We start from the raw sequence: 26263 nt of genomic DNA on the forward strand, positions 1-26263 counted from the left end.
ACAAGTAAATTGTGTTCTTTTACTAAAATATGTATTGAAGATGGTGTTATTCATAAAGTGTTAGCTTCATATTCTATCTGTTTAGGAAAATTACTTGAGTTTTAGTTTTTCTTTCAAAATCTTCCTGCTTCTCAAACTCAGGTAAGCTCTTCATGTGCAGAAGGGATTTTTTGCTCAATTGTATATACTTGCAAAAGCAGCAGCAGCTTTTCACTTCAAGGTGTAACAATACTTCTTGCGCACCTAATATAATGAAAAATGTGGACAAGTAGAGAAATAGCCTGGATATAGAGATCAAGGTAGGACAAGAAATTCTGAAATACTATGTGTTTTATTTATGTTTACACTATTAAGCAAAGCTAATTCATAGAAGGAAGACAAGTGCTCATATTGCTGAAATGTGCATTTGTAAGGAACTTGTCTTCCTACATGTACACTCTGGTTAGACATAAACAGTTTTCTCCATATGGGTCTAGGGTGTTCTCCATTATAAGCACCTTATTTAATTTACAGCAGGGTTTTTCCCATGATGTTCCTATGTGTGTATGATATGCATGCCTTTGTGTGCATGTATTTAAGTGTATATTTATGTACACACATGCAGATGTGTGTGTATACATTGAGAAGGCTTCAGGGAATATACCTGTAAAGGGACTGTTATTATGTAGAAATGTTTTAATGTTTTACTGGCTTTCTAGTGTTACCGAATATGGAAAGGCAGCAATTAAACAGTAATATTGTTCTCTTGCTTTGAGGCACATGTTCATTCTCATTCATTGTTTTTTCATTCTGGGGTTATAGTTTGTTTGTGGTAAACTTTATCCAAATTTAATCATTAGAAGTCTTATGGTATGTACTCATTGACACATACAAATCAGTTTTTCTTCTCTTTTTTTTCCCCCCTCTTTGATTTAATTTATTAGACTAATGAAAATGACCTGAGGAAGTTTTTTGCTCAGTATGGCTGTGTGAGAGAGGTGAAGATAGTAAATGACAGAGCTGGAATATCAAAGGGGTTGGTATACTAGATAAGCATGTTGTGGAAGTTGAAAATGTACCAGAAAATTGCCTGACTGCAGCGAATTTTATTGTTTCTTTGCTCAGAACATTATTAGTATTGTGATATTGATCTGAAAGATTTCACATATGCAAAAATCTCCTTGTGTTCTCTAACATTCACCTACATAAATGTCTTTGCAATTTGCTTAACTGTTGAACTCTGTTGTCACATGAATTAAAACATAATCCCAAAGAGGGCATTTAATTCATATATTAAAAATACATATTTTCCTAATGGAAAGTCTATGTATGGGTAAGATCCCAAATGAAGGATCTACCTTTTTGTTCTTGCAACTGTGCTTTTGGAAGTGTTTCCAAACTTGATTAGAGAAAGCAATCTAGCAAGAGCCCATAGATTTAGCAGTATCTCTGTACTCGTGAACAGAGAGATGCTCACAAAACGTACTTTGTGCTGCAAATTCTAATAGGCTGTCTGGAATGATGGAAGCTCTCAGGCTTTTGTAGTAATTTTCTGAAGTCTGGCTTTGAGAATGAGCTGTGAACCTGTGAAGTTACACACCTAAAACTATTATAAGATTTAAAATAAATAAATAAAAAACTCCTGCAACTCAGAAAGGTGCAGCTTTTTCTGTAAAATAAGACACAACGATTGTTGTATATGTGCATACTGTGTAACGTACTTTAATTGTGTGATCAGGCACTTAGTTCACACAGACAGTGCTTTGTTCAGTGACGTTTCTATAGGAAATATTGATGTGTTGTGGTGTAGGAATTCTTCATAGAAAGCCTGTTTGATTTGTTGCAACAGTTGAAAGAGATGCAGTGAGAGATGCATTATGTCATGAAATGTGTGAGTACATTATCCTTGAGGTTGCCACAAAACTGTTGTTTATAGCTAATCACATCAAGAGTGACACGAGTAATTCCCAGGTAAACCATATCTATGTATTGCTGCTTTGTCTGAGAACTCATTTTAACATCCTGGGTAGTGCTTAGGGAGATGTGGAGTGTTCACAGCTCCCACTGGCATTACAGGAGCTGTGCTGAGAAGGCTGTATCATAATAATTTCAATGTTGTTAGGAGTGCATCTCATTATGGGCATTCCTAACAATTGAGGGATCCAGATCAAAAAATCTTTGTCTTATCGATAAGAAGTATCTACATACATTCACCATGTAACACCAGTAGCTCAGCAGGTTTTGCTTAGCTATTTAGGTGAACTACTCATTCGCTGCATGGAAACAATGATATATGACCATGTATCTAAACATACTAGAAAGTAGGCTACAATGAGGTTTATTAACAAATCAAAGCTACAGTTGTTACTACAGTCTCTATTTCTACAACTGTTTTTTTCCTATTCCCTTTCCCTTCTAATACCATTACTATATGGAAAGTATTAATGTGCAATATATGAAATTACGATCATCAGAGACTTAGCTCTCTTTTTATTTAGGTATGGTTTCATTACTTTTGAAACTCAAGAAGATGCACAGAAGATACTACAAGAGGTGAGTAATATTCCCCATTATGATTCCCTTATAAATAATTTATTTCATGGGGGACATAAAGTATCTCTAGTTTTCCAACCATTTTCTGTTGGCTTACATGGATTGGTAGGTCTGTTAAGGTTGGTCATTCTGTCATCCTACAATATAGTTGAGAAAGTACTTAGAGAGCTAGGGATCTAGGATACCTCCTTATGAGGAAGAGCTGAGGGAGATGGGCTTACATGGGTTGGGGAAGAGATGGCTCTGGGGAGACCTCAGTGTGGCCTTACAGTACTTTAAGGGAGTTTAAGCACGAGGTGGACAGTCTTTATACATGATCTGAAAGTGATAGGACAAGGGGGAGTGGCTTTAAACTGGAAGAAGGTAAACTTAAGTTAGGTATTAGGAAGAGGCTTTTTACTAAGAGGGTGTTGAGGCTGCCCAGAGGAGCTGTGGATGCCCCATCTCCAGAGGCATTCAAGGCCACGTTGGATGGGGCCCTGGGCAGCCTGATCTAGTGGTTGGCAGTCCTGCCCATAGCAGGGGATTGGAACTATATGATCTTTAAGGTCCCCTCCAGCCAAGGCCATTCTATTAAGACGAGAAATGCTCTGAATCTAGAGAAGTGAGCTGTCGTCTGATATTAGAATACTTTACTTTGGCATGTAGTATTTGCTTTCTTACTCTACATGTGCTCCATACAGTCTGTTCTGATGCATGCTGATTACTCCTTATCCTTCACAGTTGCTTTCATTTGCTTTACTAGAAAATGCATTGTTAAGATAAGTTGGAGAAGATAACTGCTTTATTTTATTCTGACATATTTGATCATCAGAGCTGTTGTAGCTCTTCTGAGGAATAAATTTATTAGAGGTCTTAAATAGTCAAGTTCATTTAATGTTATATAACGGTTGCATTTCCACTTACCCAAGTATCCATCTTGATGTTCCCTCTAGAGCCTCCCTTGAGACAGGATTAACTATTAGGTGTTTATTAGTTTTTCGGCTCCTACTTTAAAATAACAGACATGGGGCGGGGGGGAGAACAGAAAACAGTATCCAAGGCTTGCAAAATATCTTCTGCCAAATATAAGACAAGATAAAATATTGAAGTACTGAGTCTTTGAATATTTACAGGTTAAAATTCATTTAAAAAGAAATCTTGGGTATTTTCAAAACAAATATGTGGAGCTTGAGGAGTATGCAGACGGGAATGCTGTTTCTTTGTGGTTTTTTCCCCTTTTGCTCATGGGTTTTATTGTTTTATTTCTGTGAAATAGAAGAATACAGGGCGTACCATTGTGAATGTGGTCCAGAATGTTTGCCTGCATTGTAACTGAAAGGCTGTTCCATGTCAAGTCTTAGTAGTATCCCACTGTATGAGACTGATACCTTTTTGTTTGCAGGACATGTTTTATTTCAGACATCCTGCTATTATGTTGTATTTTTCTTCTGCATCGTACAGCCTCGTTTATCTTTAGGTCAGTTACGATCTAAGCCTTATTTGGGCTATTTCAGTAGATAGTTTCCCAGTTTTAATAGTTTATTATAGCATAAATTATTTATTTTATGCTATTGAATTTCTTCTTGTTTATAAATGTCCTACTTCTTGATCATCAATAACATCTTCTGAGTTTTTTTCATAGTGTTTTTCATTCCTCAAAAGTGTTAAATTGCATCTCAAGAACAGACTGTGTGGGATTTCTCTAGGGTCCTCTTTCCAGTCATGTACTGCTACATCTAATGCTACCTCTTCGCATTTTTCTTACTTTATAGTCACAGCTTCTCCTATTAATCTTTCCTTGTAGCATCACATGTAATTTTTCATGCAGTGCCATATTGAATGCTTTGAAGAAATCTGCACTGATTAGATATATATTTAACTGCGTAAGTCATATTTAAAAAGGCAGCCTGAATTCTGATGGATCACAGGAATAAAGTATGTTGGGAAGAGTCATCCTCTGTTGTTCGTGGAGGAATGTATTTGGACTGAAACTGACAGTAGTTTTTGGGGGGGCAAATTGCTCAGTTTTCAATAGGATTAGTTGGTGTATTTGCAGTAGAGAAATTACACCTAACGCTGAAAACTTTGTGGCATAGTAGGGTAGCATTTAGGGCTAAGTGGGAATCAGAAGACTGTATAATTTGTTGGTTCTTTGCACTCTTTTTTTAGCTATTCTGCTATTAGGACATCTTTTATTTATTTTGTGTTTTGTTAGCCTGGATGTAAGGAAGGTAACATGGGTTTAAGGCAGTCCCAAGGTCTCACATAAAATTTAAGCTTTTTATTACGTTCAGTCCTTATACTCTGGTCCTTTTTGTAGACTTGTTCTTATAAGTTGCTTTATAAAAACAAGGCTGTAATTATGAAAAAAATAAGTTTATACTTGAAATTGTCCATTTCTAAATATGTTTACTTTTTATTCTAGTAGTAGAAACATGCCTGTATGAGCAGAAGGGTAGAACAAACAAAAAACTGGGAATTAAAGATAGCTGTTAGTCAGGAGGCTCTATGATGAGTAAGGAATACTTGAGATAAGTAATGATGGCTTTTATGTATGTGTAGTCTAAGATCAGGTTAAAGAAGAAGCTAATGTGGTTCTTGTTTTGTCAATATGTGTTTAAATAAGAAGCAGTGTCTCTGGTTTTTGTTGTTCTTTGTTTTAAATGCCTTGATCTATGTAAAAAAAACCTAATACTGAATACATTTTTTTTTTTTAAATTCTAGGCTAAAAAACTTAATTACAAGGATAAGAAGTTGAATATTGGTCCTGCAATAAGAAAACAACAAACACGGATTCCCCGTATGTATATTCACTTGCACTTGTCTATTATATATGTCATTGCACATCTCATTTTTAACCAAGATGTGCCTGATCATGTGTTGTTTTAATGCTATAAAGAGAACACAGAATAAATGTGTACCAGTGGATAAATCCAGATTTGGCAAGTCCAGGATTGATCTTCAGAACTTTTTTCTCCTCCTTGGTGTATTGTTTGCTCTCTTGGGATGATGATTTATCTAGGAGCAAGGGGAATGGAATCTTATCATAGTTACATGGCAGAACCTCAGATCTAAACACTGTCCTCACAAATTGTTCAGCAGACTTTCCTGGTTCTGTGTGTTATTACTAGTTAGTAGCAAAATCCCTCAGAACTATGGCATCTTGCTTTGTTCGGTAGAAACTATAACGAGCGGGTATTTGTTGTCTCCACTAAATTCTTACGTTTCTGTCCTTTAAAATAAAGGCAGAGTTGCTAAAGGTTCCTTTTCTGGCAAAGAACTGCTTAAACTGAAAACATACATGAGAGAACTATTGGTCAGGTGGCCAACTATTGGTTTGTTACTTTGGTCAAGTATGCTGTTAAGAAGTTCTGTGGGGGTAATCTTTCAATTTTATAGGCTTCCTCTTAGAGAATGTACCATCACCTTCTGCTAGGCACTGTTTTGTTTCCATAATGTATTGCAAAAGGTGTAAACCTCTGACTTTCAGGATGAGAACTGCCAGCTTTTTTATGCTGGCTATTTTGTTATTCCTCAGTGATGTCTATAAAAATCAGAAGTAAAATGCATTACTTGAGAAGTGCAGAAGCAAATGAAGCATATCTTTGTACTTCAGTGTTCATCTGATGGTACCTTTTGGAGGGGAGTGGCGGAACACACACTTTTGGACCTGTTCTGTTCTGTGGAATTTTAGTTTTAACTCTATAGTTTTCTTAGTTTTTGCTGTCAACTTATTAAGAGGTAGTTCGTATGTACGCTACTACTGATGCTGCGGACGTACCTTCACTTGAAAGGAGATTTGTACCTCTGTATGCTTAGGTACACCCCTCTCCCCCTTAAGTGTGTAGAGTAAGATTTGCCCAGGAGAGTGGAAATTCTTTGTTCCTTCTGTATTGTTTCTTTGCTTAGAAACTAATTGTGCAATCTTCGCTCAGCCATCATCAAGGTGTTATGATTTTGATTGTGGGTTTTGTTTGTTTCTGGTGGTTTTTTCTTGTTGCTTGGTCTGTTTGCATTGCTTTGTTTCCCTTTTTGTCTTTGACTTGAAGATTCTCAAGTGCATTGCTGCACTTGCATGGCTTCATTCTCCTGATGCTTGTGCCCGGTGTGCCTATAATCAGACAGTGTTAGAAGATACAGTTGGCATCCAGATACACATCCTGGGATCTAATTTCGATTCGTCTGCTGTCATGCTCAACCCACTAACCTTAGTCATGGAGTTAATTTGATCATTTGGAGGCCTGTGAAGCCATGAAAACTAGAGTCACAGTGTCACCGTAACTGTTTTAGTTAGCAGAATTTAAAAGATTGTTCCTTTGATACTCTCATTTATCAGTCTTTTCCAGCCCAACTAACTGAGTTGCTGTCTTTCTCTACTGTTGATCAGAGCAATTTTCATCTTTGCTATTAACGCAGGACATTTTCTCTGAAGAGCTTTGACCATATTGGGATGGTTGGTATTCTTACAATTAAATCCATGCAAATCTGGCATAAGAATATATCATGTTCTAGTCCAGGCAGTGAGTTTGTCTTGGTTCAGTCAAGAGCAGTTACGTATACGGAATGCAAAGTGCATCCGTCATTTGTAAGTATCTAGTGAATCTAGATTTACTAGAACATGAATCTAGTTTGTATTTATCCTCCAGGATGGTCTCAAATACAGGTGTCTGATTTAAAATAGCCACAGATTATAAATGAAAATGCTTATGTACTTGCAGTACAGTTGTGATTGGATCTCGTAAGCTTCAGCTTAGCTCTGCCTCATCCAAGTTCTTCCATTTTTCCATTGCAGTGAGTTTGGGTTTTATAAAGAACCTTTTCTTCCAGTTTGTATGGTTTTCATTGTTTTATTTATTTATTTAGTTATTTATTTATTATTAATTATATATATATATATATATAGATTATATATATATATATATATTTACTAACTGCTCTGTATTTGGCAAAGTGGATAGGATAGTTGATCAGGGAATTCGCTTGGTTTCTTCATTTGAGATAGCAAGAATGCTTTTCTAGAATGCTTACTGGAATTCAGGTAGTCTCTAATTTTTCTCACATCTGTTTAACTCTGCTAAGAGTCAACTTAACATATGATTTTTCAATGGGTAATATTTCAGCTTTGATGTAAACAAGCATCCTCAAGTTTTTCAAGGAGTCAGTTGAACTCCTAACATCCATGAAGGCAGTTTGAATCACAGTGAGGTCCTTTTTGGTCTCCACTTACCTTTGTGGCAATCCACTTGGCACGTACCTGTCCATAAAATGGCATTTCCTGATGCAGTTTTGCAAGGAAGCTGCAAAGGGATGATGCTCTCCATCTTGTGTTTTTCTTCATTTATTTGTTTTGCATGTTAAATGTGATTTCAGAATTTCTTTTGGTTACAGAATCATTTTTCCTTTATTTTTTTATTTCTTTTTTTTTCCTTTGCATCGTGTATATTTGGAACTGAAACTTTTCTTTAACATTGTTCTTTCTACTTACCCACAAAACGCAGATAGGAACAGACTCCAGGTGATTCCAAAAGCAGTGATTGAGGAAAGCTACCTCTACATAGGAATGGAAGCCTCCTTATTTGAGCAGAGCTTACTGTCAATACCTGGTAGCTGTACAGTTGGAACTGTGCTTTGGGGTCAGAGCATTATAGCCTGTGCGGTAGCATTCCCATTGCTGACATCTGGATATCTGTTCTTACGTCAGGAAATGTGCCATCACACAGTTTTTGTGCTTTGAGAAATCAGGTTGCATTTTATAATGAAATCCTTCTGTTGTTTTTAGTGCTTGGATCCTGTTTCAGCTTAATATGAGTATGTGGAGGTTACCAATGAAAATCTCCCACAATGTGAAGTTACCTTTGGACATTTGAAGATTTAAAAAAAAATTATTTGCTGGTAATTGGAGTTGTCTGTGTTTAGTAATCAATATGCATGTTATCTTCCATACCCCTTCCCGTCTACCCCAGCATCAGCCTGTGATTCTTTGTTTGAGATGGAGCTGAGGTGGCACGTTCTTTCCCATGTTCTTTCCTTTGAATGTTTTGCATTTCTGAAGATCAGAAATGATCTTTCCTTCCTCCTTATGACTTTTGCATTGGTCAATAAATACTGTTAAGTAACTCATTTTCAAAAACGATTACAGGTTCTAATGTAATACAAGAAGGTGGTACAATGTACTTAACAACTTCCAGTGGATATCCTTATATTTACCATAATGGAGTGGCTTATTTTCATACTCCTGAAGTTGCTTCTGTTCAGCAGCCATGGCCAGTAAGTAATTGATTTTTCTGTATGTATGTTTTTCTGAAGTCCAAGATGAATACAGGGTTTCCAAGTCCCTTTTACTTCTGGTTTCTCCAGCTACACCTTATCTTTGATATTTAAGGGGTTTCTTTCTTGTGTTCGGATTTAAAACACATTACTTAAGTTTATTGTTTTTCTGTGGGGGGATTTGCTTTGGTGTGACTGAATGGGACAGAATTCATTCAGAATCAGTGTGGTCATTGCCCCAGAAGTTTTGTTACTGAGGATTCGTTGGTGCTTATGGTCCTTGGTTGGCTTCAGTTTTCATTGCTCCATGGGTGAGGTGTTCCTGGCTGCTGTGACCACTGTGTTGAATATAAAAGAAGTTAACGCTGAAACTTAAGTTTATACACTTAAGTTTATACACTTAAGTTTAAGTCCCATCCATACTCCTTTTTATTATTATTTCTGTCTATCCGGGAGTGCTGCTTATTTTAGGAGGAAGAATGCAGTAGATGAAATACTTGGCTTTAATGGGTATAGAGAAATTGATTCCTTCCTTTCATTGATGTTTTTCTGACCCTACAAAATAGAAAATAAGTTTTCAGCTAGTTTACTTCCTGGATCACTGCCCAGTCAGATGAATGCTGTGGCTGGTGTAAGTAAAGACTTGGAAAATGGAAGAAAGGAATGGGTCTATGAGGGGGTAGGAATACCTCATTGATGATTTATATTGACTAAAATTGTTACAGGAATGTGTGTGCAGTGAGTATAATAGTGGGTGAGCTTATCCAATTTCAGAAGGAACTTAATACAATGATAGTAAGACAAGCTTTTGCTTCATCTGTAATGCAGGCCCCTTGCAAGTAGTGATCTTGAAAAATTCAAATGAAAGTTAAAATATGGTCAGTCCATTTTTAAAAGGGTGGGGGACACAATTCAGCATATAGTACTTAATATTGGGTCTTAACAGGAGTGACAAATTATGAAATAGCTGCATTGACTTGTAACTTCTTTGTCTTTTTAAGTCACGCTCCGTTTCCAGTTCACCTATGATGGTAACGCAACCAGTTTATCAGCCTCCTACTTACCATTATCAGGTATCTGTTTGCAAATGAGTTCCAGAGCGGCAGGATTCTTTCCAGTCAGCTGTGCAGTTTTGTTTGCAGCACAATCTCAGTTCTGTTTATTCTTTGAATATAAGAAAAAATTCTGTAAAACCAATTTCAATTTCATTGAAGACTTCCCCCCCCCCCCACACCCTCCACCCCCAATAGAATACAGTTTCTACCTTCCTATTTAATTGCGTGGAAATGGAGTAAATTGGTGTTTTCTTGGTTGCTAGAAAACTGGTTTAGTGCTGTTCTTAAGGATTTGTTTAGTTTTTCTAAGCCAGATTCCCACTCAGAGCAGTACTGGTTAGGTAGAGAATCTCCAACATTTGTCCAGTTCAATTTTACAAGTTTCCAACAAGGGAGATTCCACATCCTGTCTGGGCAGCCTCTTCCAGTAGATGATCTTTCTCCTGGTGAAAGGCTTGGGAGCTTTTGTTTTGTATTGTTTTTATTCTTCTCCTTGTGTCTCTTTGAGAATTTTCCAAGTTCTAATACATGTTTGTCAACTCTTATGCTCTGAACACCTTTGAGTCAGACTTACTCATGTTCATACCCTCCCAGCATGTAGTAGTAGTCAGTAATAATTACATCCTGGCACCCTTATCCTTTGTAAGGCTTAGCGAAGCCATTACAATTGGCATCCTGAGATGTCAGTTCTCCAGTCCTTTAACCATCATGACAGCCCACTGCTGAGCTTAGGTGATTTGTCATGTTAAGTGTATTGGATGTCTTTTAAGTAGTACTTAGATGCTTCGTTATTCATTATTATGAAATGCCCAGCTGAGTGGCAGTAGACAAAATTCTTCTTCAATTAAGGGCTTATGAAAATCATGTTTGTTCCTTTAATAAGATTTAAATGCAGATTTGGGGTGTGTTTGGCTATCATATGTGAGGAAGGTGCATGTCTATGCATATGTTTATAATTATGAAATAATATTTTTCTTGTCTCCTTGAATTTAGGCACCAACGCAATGTCTTCCAGGTCAGTGGCAGTGGTCTGTTTCCCAGGTAAACACTGTTCATAGTTGTAGCATCGTACCCTTACTTTCCATCTAGTTTAAAGGTAGGGTGTGCTTATCAAATGCTTTTAAGTTTGTCTGCAAATCAAAAGCAAAAATCAGTAATGACAGCACTGCTGAAATATATAGCTATGTTTTATCAGTGTATCTGCAGCACTGGTAGAATACAAGGCACAAAATAGCATTTACAGAGACATAAAGTGTAAACTTCTTTTAAGGAAGGTATCTTCCTTTCTTCCTGTGGTGTAAGGTGTTTTTATTAATTTATCAAAGAGATATTTGGAAGTGTTTATAAACTACTCCATTATGCTTGATAGCAGAAATGAATATTATCTACCTCATTACCTGATAATAACTGACATTTTACTGGTTTACTAATAGTAGAAGCTGGTAGGCATGCAAGTATGGCAAAATTAGATGCAGGTCCTTGAAATAGGAGGAAGTACGTGATATTTTGTGGGGGAAAGATTTCACAGTTTTCTGATCTATATTGCAGAAGCTCTTAATATGGGGACCTCGTCACTGAGGTAATTCAGAATTTAAAGCTGAAAGGATGACCAGGACTGTTGAACTATTTGAACATGTCTTCAAAACAAGATTTCTAGATACAGTGCAAGAAGTAAATGATTTATGGAAATAACGTGTTTTATTTCAGTCTCCAACCTCTTCACCTTCGTTGTTTTACCTGCACCCGTCTGAAGTTATTTATCAACCAGTAGGGATTGCCCAGGAAGGTGGTTGCGTACCTTCTCCTTTCCTTCTAGTGGAAGCTGCAGTTCCTGAGGTATTCCTATGAGCAATTTTATTCTCAGTCATAGCGTTTATCTGCAGTAGAAAAACACACTGACAGTGATTGGCAACAGAGAGTCTTGTTAAAAATGTGTTACAAATAATTGTTATTCTTCTGCTTTGTTAATTCTGTTCTCCTTAAGAGACATGAGAATAAATGGTAAATTAGGGTAGAATTTACTGCACAAGAGAGAAGTCCCAAAACTGATACTTCATGCATCTTTGGTGAGAAATCCTGATGCACATGATTTCCCTTCAAAATTCTTTGTGAATAAAACAAGGCTTCGGTTGATGGGGTTTTTCTCCCTTTATGGCATGCATAAATGTCACTGTTAAATGTATAATCGTGGGCCCCACTGTCGTTGTTTTACCTCTTGGAGTTCTTAAATCAGTTATTAATTTGCATAGAGAGAAATTCAGAGTGTATGAACAGTAAGCAGAAAAACATGAAATGAGTTAAGGAATATTTGGATATATCGTGCTCTTCACAGATGTATCTTTTGCTAGGTTTTAAAGAAGCATTATGTGGAAATGCAGGAGGCAGTGTAAAGTTCTAAGAAAGGCCTTTGTGTTTATATAAATGTAAATAGTCTGAAACATCATTCCCAACATTATTACACTTGCAATTTGCTAATCTACACACTTCAACTCAGTTCCATTTAGAGCTGAGTGAAATGGATTTGTACTGCAGAAGTACTTTCTGGCACTTGCCTAAATAATACGGCTTAGATAGAGATGAAAACCTGTCAGTGTTCTAAATAAATTATATGTAATAAACTTCGATACAGTGAGGAAAACTTAAGTTTAAATATTGAGTTTTCAGTTTCTAGACAGTTGTTTATGGCTTGCATGCTTATGTTAGACCATGGTTTGAAGTCTTAAGGGATCTAAATGAGTGTGCAAGCTTTGCAAGAATAAAAATAAAAAAAAATAATGCACTTTTCTGCTCACTTCTGTTTTTTTTCCTTCTTTATACCAGCCATTTTCTGATCATGGAGTTCAAGCACCCCCTCACCAGCCTTTTGCCCAGAATGCTATAGCCATGCCTGCACCTGTGAGTCAAACTAAGCAAGTTAAAGTAAGCGTGGTAGTCTTACCAAAGGGGGTCAGGAAGTGGGAAAAGGATGAAAGTCTTTTATTAATGGGTTAATGATTAAGAAAAATGGTAATGCTTCAGAGAAATTGATGTTCTTTTTCACTTAAGGCTTTCTTACAGAGAGGGTGTAGAGATGACTTTCTTTTTATTGAAACTGCTTGTAGAAATTAAATAATTTTTAAAAAAAGACTAATTAATGTGATACTTGAATTAGAGAACTGCGTAGGAAGGTATGTTTTGTAAGAAAATTATGGTTACAAATTCTATTCTTTGTCTCGTTATCTTAAGAAACTCAAGTTGTTGCTTACATCATGAGGCAAGCACCGCTTGTGGCAAGGTGGAGTTCTAGATTGGGATGAAAATCTGTTTGGGTTGATCACCTGTTGGTGTCTTCTCTGTGAAGTTCTGGTGCTGAACGGGCGTTCTAAAAAGTGTGATTTTTCTGTATCACCTGATGCAAGGTTTTGCTTGAGTGTATGTTTGAGGACCTTTTGTCTATATTACTTAGGTTGCTCTGAAAGTAATGCCTCCTACTTAGTTCCACAGAAACTGCAGCAGACACTAGGAACACAGTGTTACTATTCGATAGAGCAATGATGAGATGAGTTTGCCTCATGAGACTGAATGTGTATTAGTCTATGGGGCCAAATTACATGCAGTCCTAAAGGAACTGGCTGGTGCGATTGCCAAGCTGTTCTCTGTCATTTTTGAGAAATCATGACTGTCAGATGAAGGGTGAGTGGATAAAGGGAAACACTACTCCCATTTTTAAGAAAAGGAGACAGGAAGGTGGGGAGTTCCAGAGGTGAGCCTCAGCTTTGTGCCTGAGAAGATCATGGAATGTGTCCTTCTGGAAGACATGTTAAGACACAGAGGTGATCTGAGGCAGCCAGTGCAATGTTACCAAGAGCAGATACTGGCTCACCAAAGCCTTCTGTGATGGAGTGACAGCACTTGTGGACAAAGAAATAGCAACTGATGTTGTCTACCTGTATTTCTACAAGACCTTTGACGTGGTCCCGCACAACATCTTAATCTCTAAATGGAAGAGAGGTGTGTTAGAGTGGACTATTTGGTGGATAAGAAATGTTTGGAAGGTCACAGCAAGGGTGCTGTGGTCAAAGGCTTTCTGTCCAGGAGGAGGCCAGTGTTGAGTGGTGTCCCACCGGGTTCAGCTGTTGCCACTGCTGAAATGCACTACTTACCCCTCACTGTGCTCACATCCACTGTTTGGTCTCTTTAAATGTTCAGCAAGCATTGATGAATATTGGTGCCATTTTTTTTTTTTCCAAGTGGAGGAATTCACTTATGCATCTTTGCTTCAAATACTCTTCTTTGTCAGGTGCCATTTTGTCAGACTGCCCCTTTGCTCTCATCTGTCACACAGCAACAAAATTTAACAGAGTGTTGGTGGGAAGGTCCAGCTCTTACTGCCAGACCAACATCTACCTTTGGTGTTGTGGGCCAGCATAATAAAATAGGACATGCTGCTTTTGGAACTATCTTTGTACTAAAGAATGTTAACAGAAGCTGTAAAATTGAATCTGGTGTAAATCTTGCATCATAAGAAAAGATTAAAGGCCTTAGTAGGTTTACTTGATATGACAGCGTTTCTTCAGGAAATACACTTGCTCAGCTACAAATAATGAATAGGGACTACTCCAAAGCTCCCACCTATATTGTCCTAGATGCTTGAATATTTCCAGGCTGTTGTGTAACAGTATCTACTAAAATAACCAGTAGAGGGGGCTGTAACATTAAGCACTGTCTGGAAATAAACTGCAATTACTCCAACTGAAAAAAGAAAATACAAGCTGAATGTGAACTCAGGAATAGTAATCCCGAGTTTTATTCCATTTTCTCAGTATACTAAGATGCTAAAACAAAGAAAAAAATGGTATCAGTGCTCTCAGAATAAAAAGCAAATGGATGCTTATTGTATCAAACACGAAAGGGAGCTTTTTCTGTGCAACTTATTGTTTCTCCTAGCACTAAGGAACCAAGGTAGCGTGAAGTAAACTGCAGGATGCATCTAAGACAAAGATGTACAGATACACTCTATGTCTTGTACGGTAACTAGCACAGTACCAGGGCTTTTCCTTAGAGCAAAGTAGTTTACTTAGCATTAAGTGATAGCATGTTAGTTGACCACAGGCTGTGTCTGTGCTTGGTAAAGCCATGTTTGAATGTTTACTGTGGCATAGGAAATGAGCAGTGTTTTATATTTATTTTTCACAGCTTTAGCAGTAATTTCACACACAGCTAAAGCTGGCATAACTCAGGAACTCAGCCTTTTTTCTGTATCACCCATTTCCTGTGCTGTTACAAGTTTTTGTGCGGCAGTGTGTCAAAACAGGTCAGGGAACTGGTGTTATTAAAGATGATTCTTCATTCCCACTACACAGAATGCACCAGCTTAAACCTCTGTTAATTCCTCAGATCAGTTTGTCAAGCAATTGCACAAGCTCTTGTACTTACTCTGGAAGTTTGGGGTAGGATGGAGCAAGTAGGACTTGTGTCAGCGGTATAGACTGAAGCTTGATAAAGCTTGGAGCTACCTAATCCTAATAATTCTGGAACAAATCTCCATTCACCTTAATGTTTCACATAGTTTTGAATATGTTCTGTGCATGTATCAGCTGGTGCTGTCTGTCTCTATGGCAGGACCCCAGCAGAGGTTGGAAATAGCAAATGTTGAGGGCAGGCTGGTGTGCATTAAACAAGTCATTGTATCATTACCACCTGCTTCACAGCTGCAGAAAAATACTGCCTGCTGACTGCATTCTTGCTAAGAGATGCCAACAAATGTATCTTTGCTGCTTAAAAATAACAAGTAGAAGCCTTGTAAGAGGTAGCCCATTCTCAAGGACATTGTATTGAAAGTTTGTTGTCTTCAGTGCATTAGGAATTCTGTTAGGATTAAACATATGCTTTAATATTATTCTGGCTGGGAGCTTTAGGTCACGAGAGTGATGAACAGCTGCTAGCTGGATATTTTTGCCACTTGTAAACTTGGTGCTTTTAAATGTAGCTTGAGAGAGAGCGTGCACTGCAGTCATGTTTTAATAAAGTCATAAAGGTGAACAACCAAAACATATGAAAACCAAGGAAGAAAATCACACACTTCTGAGCCACTGCTGTTGTGAATGTATAAGAACTCTGTTAGTTCATCTTGTAAAGCATTTATTTAACAGTTAACAAAGCTTCAGCTCTGGCAGTGCTCCACTTCGTTCTTCATTTTATCTTTTGTGGCAAATAATATTTATGTAGTATTTTCCCTGTGTCAATTCTTTGGTACCAAATTTTTAACGCTCTTAAAACTAGAAGAAAACTTTGCCCAATTTCTGAAAGCACGTGGTAATAGGATCTAAATTCGGTATGTGATACCAATATTCTGTTTGAATATAGTATATTAGTAGTTTCCCCCTTTGATCATCTTTCCCCTCTGGATCTTGTATTACTTCTTGTAATAAGGGGATCAGTGCTTGATTGCATCTAGAGGGCTGATATGGAATTGGCTTCAGGAGTGTGACCTGTGTAGTATGTGGTAACGGTAGCACCAGGAAGGGAAGACTGAATTTTATGCTGTCTGGTTCCAGACCAGGGAAAATTACATGAAGGGAAACTCAGGAGGCATAAGGGGTTGATTGTTACCATCTACAAAAGTCGAGTGAATATCTGAAAAAGTTGTGCCATGTGGAGGTGGATGGGTGAATGAGTTTGTTAATTTATTACATGTGCCCATCTTCGCAGTTTTAGCTGACAGCCAGCTGGTCTTCCCTAATCCTCTTGTTGGAAACTGAAAGTGCTGGACACTGGAATGGAGCGAAGAACTTTGGTATTAATTAATTTTAAGCTTACGCTTCAGAAAATCATGCAGAAATTCATAGAAGGGTACAAAAGTAGGAACATAGGGGGTTTTGTTGTTCTTTGTTTTCCCTGAACATGCTATTCGCTGGTTTCTGAAACAAGAACCTATCAACAGCAGAACTGTAATTTGCTTTTCAAGTTTGCGTGTTTCGTTTTTGTCACCGCTTTGTTCTTTACTCTCCACAATCATTTCAATAGCTTTTCAATGAGATTTTATATTCGCTGCAAGATAATGTTTTTAGAAACATCAAAGATTGTTCACTTAGATGTTGCAGATAATTGCATTGCTTCTGACTCAGAAACCAAGGTAAGATCTTCCTATGTGAAAACAGAATTTAGGGCTTTCATTTGGAACGTAGTAGAAGTAGTATTTGTGTACGCACACCTTCTGGTTATCTTGGTGCGAGATGCCTTTTCACACCTCAGCCTTTTGATACTGACTGTTATGTAAATTTAATTGAACTTAGAGCACTTCATTTTTCCCTGCAGTGATAAGCTAGGATGTGTTTTAAGTGTGATATAATGCACGTTAATATCTGTATGTTTATCTAAGTGTATAGATATGTATGTATATGCATGTTTATACCTGAATTCCTTTTAAAGCAGGTGTCTTAGTGTAATCATTTTAGGAAAAATATACTAATTTTATATTACATAGAGCATTCCAGAAGGAAAAACAGCAAAAAAATAACCATAAAGCATATTTTCAGTCCAGTAAGTTTCTTTTCATTAGTGCATGTATTGTAATTAAGGTAGAGTGAAGCTTTAGTTTTAAGTTATGTAAGTCTCAGAAGCATGAATAATACAGAACTTGTCTACAGTTAACAAAGGGTTTGTCACCAAGTGTAACACGATATATTGCTCTTTACAGGGATAGGTTGAACTCAACCAAAACCACATTCATTAAGTTTATATTAACGTAGCAAGTTGCAGATGGCATGCTTGGTCTTGAATTATTTCCTGCTGTGTTCTTTTAAGGAGCTTGTGTTTTTCTACTGGGTTGTTCATATTCTAATCTAGCAGCTTATTTTGCTTTTCCTGATCTGTATGTTCTCTCTCTGTGTCTTTCGTTACAGACAGTGTGGAGCATTCACTATTAAGCACTTCGGGCAGCTTTAGTGTACCTGTTCTGATTTTCTTGTCCAGTCCTTCCCGTGTGGCTGAGATCATCAACATACCAGCTAGCAGCTGCCTGTTGTGAAGCTTAGGGTCAGTTGTTTCATTGTAATACTTGATATTTACAAATTGCTAAACAATAAAACATGCTAAGGGAGAATTTAACATAATCTGCGACACTATTTAACTGCTTTTGGCATATTTGTATATTTTCTGATATTTATGTAAAACAGATATAATGTAATTAATTCCTGGGATAGATCTGTGTGTATTCATTCCATAGTTGCTTTCTTTTTTGTTCAACTTTCCAAATTCAGTGCATATGTGGATTACTTTTCTTCAACAAGGGCAGTTCTTAGTTCTTCAGTGTATGAGTTTTGTTCATGAAACTGTTTAAGTTTCCATTATTAGCAGCGTGATTTCTTCCCTCCCTCTTTTTATTTTGTGATGTACAGTGGTTTGTATTGATGGAGTTGAACTTTGTGACAAGTGCTCAACCACATTTCTTACTACGAAAAAGGTGCTACTTTGAGTTGTTTACTTCTCTTCAAAAATAAGAGTATCTCAATAAGAGGAAGTTAGGGTAAAATATACATTGTTTCCCATGTTAAAGTAATTCCTTTCAATTTGTTAAGTGACAGCCTTTTAGCAGCCCCACAGTCCATGGCAGAGGCTTGGTTTGTGGTTAGGATGTGACTCTTTGTCTGCTTTGTTTGTAAAGCTTGTCCTCGGGATATGGCTTTTGAAAAGTTCCATCAGTGTGGAATTCATTCTTCACCATCGCACTGGGACTAGGCTGTCGAAAGGAAAAAATACTTTGTGCCATCCTTATCCTTATGGGAGTCAAGACTAAGGAGAAAGTAGGAAGAATATTTTGGAATTGAAGTTCCGCTGATGTGAGGAAGATTGAAGTGGGTTTTAGATGAAGGCTGGTACTAGACAGCCTGAGAGCCTAGAAATGTGGGAAGGAAATCTGCAAGATGGTTTGGATTGAGTAGATGGTAATAAACTGAAATCTTGAGGTTAAGGTGGATTGAATATCCTAATAGGAATATAAGAACTACAGTATTAGCTGATAGTGTTAGGAAACTGGCAGAGCTGGAAAGGAGAGGGAAATGTGAATAGTTCAATAACAAAACAAAACAAAAAGATAGGCAGGAGATATCTAAGTTGAAGTGCTCAGGAATCAGATTATATGTTTAAAATACATCTAAGATAAACCAGAACAGTTAGAAAAACCTAATGCTGAGTTTTGGGCTTTTATAGAGAATATGTATATAGAATCTGTTAAATGGTTTTGCGTGATAACATTAAAAAAAAAAAACAACAACACTTCAGTAAGGCTAAATGGTCAGTGAACAAATCTTTTTGTTAAGTAAACAAAATCTGAACTCATTTCAAGTTATTGTTCTAATAAACAAGTGAAGGTTCTTTTTGCCACCGTCAGATTCACCTGTGTACTTAAGAGAAGTCTGTCTTTCCTTTTTGAACCACAGCTGTCTTGCTGATGCAGAGTCAAAGTGCACAGTTATTTCTTTTTGGAGTGTTATTAATGTAGTAGTTCAGACACAGCTTAAACCAGAGGAAACAATGCAGCATTTTTCCTCTCTCTTTAGGAATCAAGGTTGCGTTCTGTGAGAAGAAATTTTTCACATCCATCATCTCTGTGACTCTGAAACCTTGGTGTACATGAAGTCCCCGTTTTCATCCTAGAAAACATTACAGACTGGAAGATAAGATTCTTACACCAGCTTCACTTACAGATTCTGTAAAATAGGTTTTTAGCCATCCCACTTGCTAGTGTTCCTATCACGTGGAGGAAGTGTCGTTCCTGACTTGTAACGTTTGCCTGGATGTGCCTAAATGAAAATGCCATTGGCTTTTGTAAAGGAAGAAGGTTTGGTTTTGCAGTTTGGACAGGGAAACACCCAAAACTGTGTTTTTATCCTGGACAGCCTTTCTTAATAAAAGCACTTTCACTGGACAAAATTGTAAGCCGTAGTATACAGCCTACTACTTAGGTATGGGTTACTTACTTAGATTTAATAAAATATGCCATTTTGCAAGGGAAAAGTTCCTTTTCATTTCTGGAGGATAGAGATTTAAAAGATCTGTTAGTAAAGGTGGAAAGGCCGTCTTCCCTACTTAGTCACAGCTTTTGCCTGCTATAGATTACAATTTGGTTATTTAAATCTGTATTGCAATAGTTTGATTTCTGATTTTATTTTCAATCAGAATTCTCTGCTTTCATAAGATACCTTTACTTGTGCATCATTTCAGTGCTGGAGGATAATAACGTCTGAATATTTGGACCATGAGTTTAATAATTGCTTATTTTCATAGGTGGGTGGCATTTCTCTTCTATACAGAAAGGAATATATTTGGCTTTCTGCTGTGTTTTAAGCCTTGCTGTTCTTAATAGGAAAAACAATGACTTCATTTAACGTATGTATGATATCCTGGAGCTTTCGGTTTGTCTTCTCTGTAGAAGTTTGCTTTTTTGTTTGTTTCTTTTGTTTCTTAAGCACTCAGGGATCCTGCACAGTGGGCATTACTGTCAGCTGCTAAACTCTGTGTTATATATAAATACCTTATGGGTGATTTCTGCCATTCAGTAGCATCTCATTGGGTTATGCAGGAAGCAAGATGAAGTCAGATGCTGTTCTTACACTGTTTTGGAATTATATGAAAGGAGATGCTACGTATTGTCATTTTATTTACTGTCTTGGTTGCATGTTTGCTTAAGGTGTTCTCCGTGTTTTGCCGGGTGGGTAGAAATCTATGCAGTATGATTTCAACTTCTTGTTCCTTTGCTTTTAAAGGAGCGTTAATGTAGAATCTGGGAGGTGGTTGTGCACACCAGGTATCAGATCCTTTTTTGCATGTTTTTGAGGGGGAGAGCAGTTGCTGTAGTTTGTTGTGTCTCTGAGCCAATCTTTGCCACCAGATTCGTCTATTCAGCTGACTCGGATTTGATACAAATTTTAGCGTTGGATTTTAGAATTCATCAGTATAAGAGCTATGGAAGTGTTGGTGCATCCTAACCCTTCATTTCTGTGGAAGAATTTTTGTACAGCTGTTTTCTTAAATGCTGGGGTGTGTCTGAAGGTGTCAAAGGAAGGTTCTGTGTTCAGTTAGAGTCTGATTTGTTCTGTCATGAAACGTGAAGTCTTTTGACACAAGGCTCAGGAAATTTAGTCCTAAATCCTTACTTTTTATGTTTGCAGTTTCAAATTGGACTTGTGTGTTTCTAAAATGGCTTAGAGATGGGAGATGTCAAGTTCACAGCAAGAACTGTGTTGGAGAAGTTGTCTGAACTGATTGCTTGAAAATGTACGACTGTAGTGCAGTCATTTGTAGTGCAGTCTGTCAGATGAAGTGGCATCTACTGCAAATATTAACAAAATATCATTTATTTCCATTTATTGGAGCAGATGATGGATTATTGATAAATGGGTTGATCTTCTGGCCTTTGTTTCAAAGAACACTTAATTCATTTTGACTTGCACGTGAACTTGATCATTTGGAAGCATATTTGGCATTGGATACAGAAGTATTCCCAGGTGTTCTTTTACAGGCTCTCTAACTTTGGTCTGGAGGTATTATTTGTTAGGGTTACGTATCACCATTTCTTAACAATGTTTAGATTTGATCTGAGACCTCCAAAGTAGGAAGGGAGGAAAAGAGAAATGGCTTATTTTTGGCCTTTCTCCAGGAACTGCTGGTAACTGTTGAAATCTTGAGGGCTTTCCAGTGAAACTGTAACTTATCTTTCTTTAAAATGTCTGCCAACAATGATGGCCGTAGGAAGTGAACTTCTAAGCTTCCTGTAGTGGAATCCTTCCTTAGACACAATGGAGGCACAGTAACCAGCTTCTGTAGTTTGTGCAGGGAATACATTGGTGGGATGCACTAAGAACGGACTGTCTAATTTTTTCTCGCAAGTGCTTAAAATTGCATTAACATCACAGCTTTCATTTCTTTTTTAAATCTAAAACTTTACACTATTCCTTTCCTACCACTTATGGTTACAGTAGTAAGGAGATTCTTTACTGAAGTCATCCAGTTAAGTGCAGATGCTGGGGTCCTGATTTGGCTTTGGAGAACAGCAGCGCTTCCTAAAGGCTTCAGTTTCCTGTCAGTAGCTGTAAGGCCTTACACGTGTTAAGAGGGATTGGAGCAGATTAGGATTGTATTCCCTGGATGCTCACTAGCTAATGGCAAGTCTTTGTGCACTACTTGTCACATCTTAGCAAACAGAATTAACTCCCCAGTTCTTACTCCCTTTAGTTTAGTGACCCTGCTAGGATTGTTTTCTACTGAGTTACTTTTCACAGTATTTCTAGCGATTGTTGTTTGTTTAATGTTACGCATCCATGGCAAGATGCTCATTCTGACACTGTGCTAAGTGATGCTGTCTTACAACCCCTGGATGTACAGCAGAGCTATGCAAGTTATCACTCCTGTATTTTTATGTGTTTAATCAGGGATTCTTTTATGCATTAAGTAGAACGTTCTAGCTCCTTAATGTTTTGGGTTCCTGCTGTTGCTGGTCCTGTGTACTGGAAGTGTATTCATCATCCCTGTAAGCTATTTAGTTTTTTTCATTGTTATGTTTGATTATTCTGATATTCGTTTCTCCAAATAGTTAATGAGAAACTGCATTCCAGTGGTAACTGAACAAAACCTGACAGAACACATGGCTTTCTAAAACTGTTTTCCTGTTTTTAGCGGTTATTAAATGTAAGAAGTTGTATGGTTGTGAAATAGTTGGAAGTTGAGTGTAAAAATTGCAGTAAAATAGGTTTGTGGCTTTGTAGCGTTGAACAACTACAGTAGTTTAAATACACATGGTATATGGTTTCCTTCACTTCTGTTTCCTTTTAAAAAGATGCACATTGTGCATCATTATATTAAAGATAACAAATATAATGCCAGTGTCTTGATACACTTGTACAATCTTACACTGAGTTTTAGTGTGGAAAATCTGGAAATACAGAAGGCAGAAGAGTAATATGTGACTCTCATTTGAGCAATGTTTAATACTGCTGCTGAGATATAATGGGAAAGTGCATGTCTTACCAGGCCACCTTAGACTTCTTGAGCCTCAAATAATTAGAAAATACTGAAACTAATTTGGATGGCCTCACATGGTCATTTTATGTCTCTGTTCACTAATGGAGCTGTAATCTACAAAGTGTGTATATTAAAATATATATATATATATATTTAATTGCTTTTTAATCAGATAATTAAAAGCACATTCTAAAATGTGTGGTTTTATATAATCACAGTTGTTACACTTGATACTGTATTGCATGTACAGAAGATCTATTTAATGCAGCCCTGTTAAGTGAGATGTGCATAGATAACTACGTGTAATATATGTGTAGGTCTCAGAGAATTGTTCATGGCTGTACAAATCCAAAGCTCTTTCTGTGTGTGATATAGCAGTTAAAAATATAATAAATAGCAGCTTTTAACTTTTCACGAAGTTCTGGTTTGGTAGCTGGGAGTTTAATGCATATATGTTGGTCTGTATGTACTGTTTTAATTGTAACTTTTGTTTATTGTAGCACAGATGAGTGATTTAAACAGTTGAGAGAAATGTTAAGAATGGAAGTGATGAGCTGTTGTCATTAAACTGTGCTTCTGCAGTCATTAAAATAAACCGTTGTCGTCATCTATCTGACTAAACTTTGTAGAGTACGAAGGTAAATATCAATCCAGAAGAGTTGGAAGTTCTGCTCCGACGTGTGACAAATGCTGTTGTTCCTGTTTTATTTGCAGGATTATTCCTGCAGAGGAAGAAGAAAGGAATTGCATTAAAAGGGGGGGAGGAGGGTGGCCGAGGAGACTTCAGAATGATTACCTGCATCTCACTGATGTTTCTGTCATCTATTAAGAGCTGTGTCAGAGATGGCTCCTGTGTAGCAGATGATAATGCTTGTGTGTCTTAGTGCTGCCATTATAAACATGTAATTCACCCTTGTAAGTTGCAGACATTGGGAATTATAACTATAATTCCAAGTTTATTTGGTGCTTATGTTATATTACATCTTTGTCAAATGAAGGATCAACTGTTTCTTTTCTTGCTATTTGTCCTAGTGAAGTCTTTATAAGTGGCAGTGATTGATTCTGTAGGGAGTTGGTGCAGTTTTAAGGTATTTTTATGTATGAAGATTGTAGCTCTAACCTCCAGTATAGAAGTGGATCTTCAAAGACTGTTCAGCTGAGTTTGTTCTGGGTAAGCTCATCAGCTCAGATGTTTGAGTGGATGGTAGATAGACCTCACAAAGTCTAGTTAGATGGTGATGGTTTTGTCCTAGTGGTGACCAGACAGGCTAAAAAGTCATTCTCTCTATGTCAGGCAGTTCTAAATCGTGTGGCTGGGGAGGAGTTATTTCCCATGATTGAAATAGCACTTGTAAATTTTATGAGCCTTTGCCCATCTTTGTAGCATTTTCCCACTTCATCAGAATGAAAGCAATCACAGGATCCTTTGGGCTGTCCACAGAAGTGTAGTTGCTTTGAATTAATGGGTCCATCATTTGCTTGTGCTGCCTGCCTTTGCCCTTTGGAAAGTCTAAAAACCATATGGAGGTTGGATGACTGAGTCTTGTGCTCTTTTGCTCTTTTTTTATGGGACTGACTGTGAATCTGAGCTCAATGAGGTTTCTCTTTCTGGTGCCACTTCCCAGAGACTTCACAGTTTGGGTCACTGAAAATAGGCAGGTTTGTTGCAGTACTTTGTTGCGGAGTATTAATAGCAAATCAGTTCCTGTAGCACCTCTCATAGCCAGGAATCATAGGAGCGTATTTTCTCCCATCACTTCTAGATGTCTTGATGCAGTTTTGATCTGATGCTTTTGGGTGATTTTTCTATTTTTTCTCTACTCTGACATTTTTTCATTTCATTGGTTCAGTCCAATGACTGTTGAGTCAAGCCTGCCATGGTAGCTATTGGCTGCCTTCCTGTTTGGAAGCTTGTAACTACTTGACTAAGCTGGGTTACCTAAAGTGAAGAACATCATTTTAATCTGTCACAGTGTTTCTGCATTGGTTTCCAAAGAGTTTTTCGATACTATAAGAACCTGTCTTGGAGAAGAAGTTGGGATATAGTTTGAATCTTGCTGCAAAGAGCTCAAATGGCTGAGTACTGGCCTCAGTAAATGCAAAGGTAGCTGTAGTTAAAATGAAAACCAGGTGTCTACTGGACTCTTGCTGCAGAAAGCTTTTCAATTGTTGCTGTTTTAGCTGTTGCCATGTCTTTGTACGAGAGGTACGAGATCCATGTGGAATCAAACAGCAGGATTCTCCAGGTTGAACGGACCATTACGTGTCTGTTAGGGCTAGCAACGTGTCTTGGACTACCTTTGCTGGGGGAAAAAGGAAAAGCTGTTTGGAAGCAATTCTTTTGTAAACAGACATGCAGGAAGCTGAAGAGGTCCTTTGCTTAGTTGGTATGTTTTTCTAGGTTTTAATTAGAAGATAAGGCACGGATCTCTTCTTGGCTTCTGCACTTGGGGATTTGCTTTAAAGGCTGTAAGACTGAACTGGTGATACTGCATAGATTCCACACTCAGTGACTAATAAGTTATTCCAGCATTAAGTAAATTTGAACTTATATTAGGTGAGGGTTGCTATTTTTTACCTCTTTTTTTCTTATTTTGTTTAATTTTTAATTAAACTTATTCTGAGCCTTTGAAATTATACTGAATTTTCAGGACTTGAAGAAAAAAGATGCTTAGGGAGCAGTGCTGAATGCACACAGTTGTTCAGCTGAGGTCAGCCTGACAGAGGAGAAGAGGACTTCAGTTGTTCAATACCCATGAAAAATGAGGCAGGCGGTCTTGTAATTATATTCATATTAATTTGAAAAGGTCTTTCTGACCTGAAGTGGATGTCAGTTTTACTTTCCAGTGTTTCTCAAAACCAGTTATATAAGTTGGTCTTAGTAAAGTATATGTTTTATCATGATCATATTTTCCTTATTTTCTTGACATGAGGCTTCTTTACAACGTTTTTACATTGTTACCTTTTATTACATTATGTTCATTTTTTTCTCCCTCTGGAAGAAAGTTTCTGTGAAAAGGAAATAGGAACCAAACTTGGAAATCTAAAATAAAGACTTAACTGCTTTTCATTTACTTTTCTGCCCTTTGAGATGCCAGAAGCAATTTCCTCTTGAAGCTGACTTCCTTTCTGGAAATGATTTTCGTCTCCGACCATGTTGAGGCTCTTTTCTCATTCTTTCGTTCTGACTAACTTGCTTTTTTGCTTCTGACTTGCTACTGCATTTGGGCACTACTTCTGGGGGTAAGTAATTACACGCATACAAGTTTCTCTAACTTTCTTTTTCAGTTCTTTACTTCCCACTCCCAGTCCCCCCCCTCCCACCCGCCGCCCCTCCTTCTTACTCAGTCAGTCTAGAAGGACAAACAAAGCACTATTGGTGTCCTCTGCGAGAGAGAGCACTGATAGGGGGCTGGCTGTAAATTGAC

At 37.5% G+C, this 26263-nt stretch overlaps 1 protein-coding gene across 7 annotated transcripts in view; it reads left to right on the forward strand.

The window, feature by feature from the left end:
• BOLL (boule RNA binding protein) overlaps positions 1-26263 on the forward strand; it is a 31014-nt gene that overhangs the window by 4350 nt on the left and 401 nt on the right. For 2 of the 7 annotated variants that reach the window (XM_085553410.1, XM_085553409.1), the window contains 10 exons: positions 924-1015; positions 2478-2532; positions 5239-5314; positions 8654-8781; positions 9783-9854; positions 10830-10877; positions 11544-11672; positions 12657-12755; positions 17720-17852; positions 19376-23456. In XM_085553410.1, the coding sequence (XP_085409536.1) occupies positions 924-1015; positions 2478-2532; positions 5239-5314; positions 8654-8781; positions 9783-9854; positions 10830-10877; positions 11544-11672; positions 12657-12755; positions 17720-17743 (723 nt within the window). In that variant the 3' untranslated portion in view covers positions 17744-17852; positions 19376-23456. Of the gene's footprint in view, positions 1-923; positions 1016-2477; positions 2533-5238; positions 5315-8293; positions 8407-8653; positions 8782-9782; positions 9855-10829; positions 10878-11543; positions 11673-12656; positions 12756-17719; positions 17853-19375; positions 23457-26263 lie in introns of those variants that run through there. The other 5 variants (XM_085553414.1, XM_085553411.1, XM_085553413.1 and 2 more) reach the window with 5 other exon arrangements.

Source organism: Coturnix japonica, chromosome 7 (genome assembly GCF_054131305.1).
Source record: "Coturnix japonica strain WE chromosome 7, WE-NBRP24, whole genome shotgun sequence".
NCBI classification, from domain to species: Eukaryota; Metazoa; Chordata; class Aves; order Galliformes; family Phasianidae; genus Coturnix; species Coturnix japonica.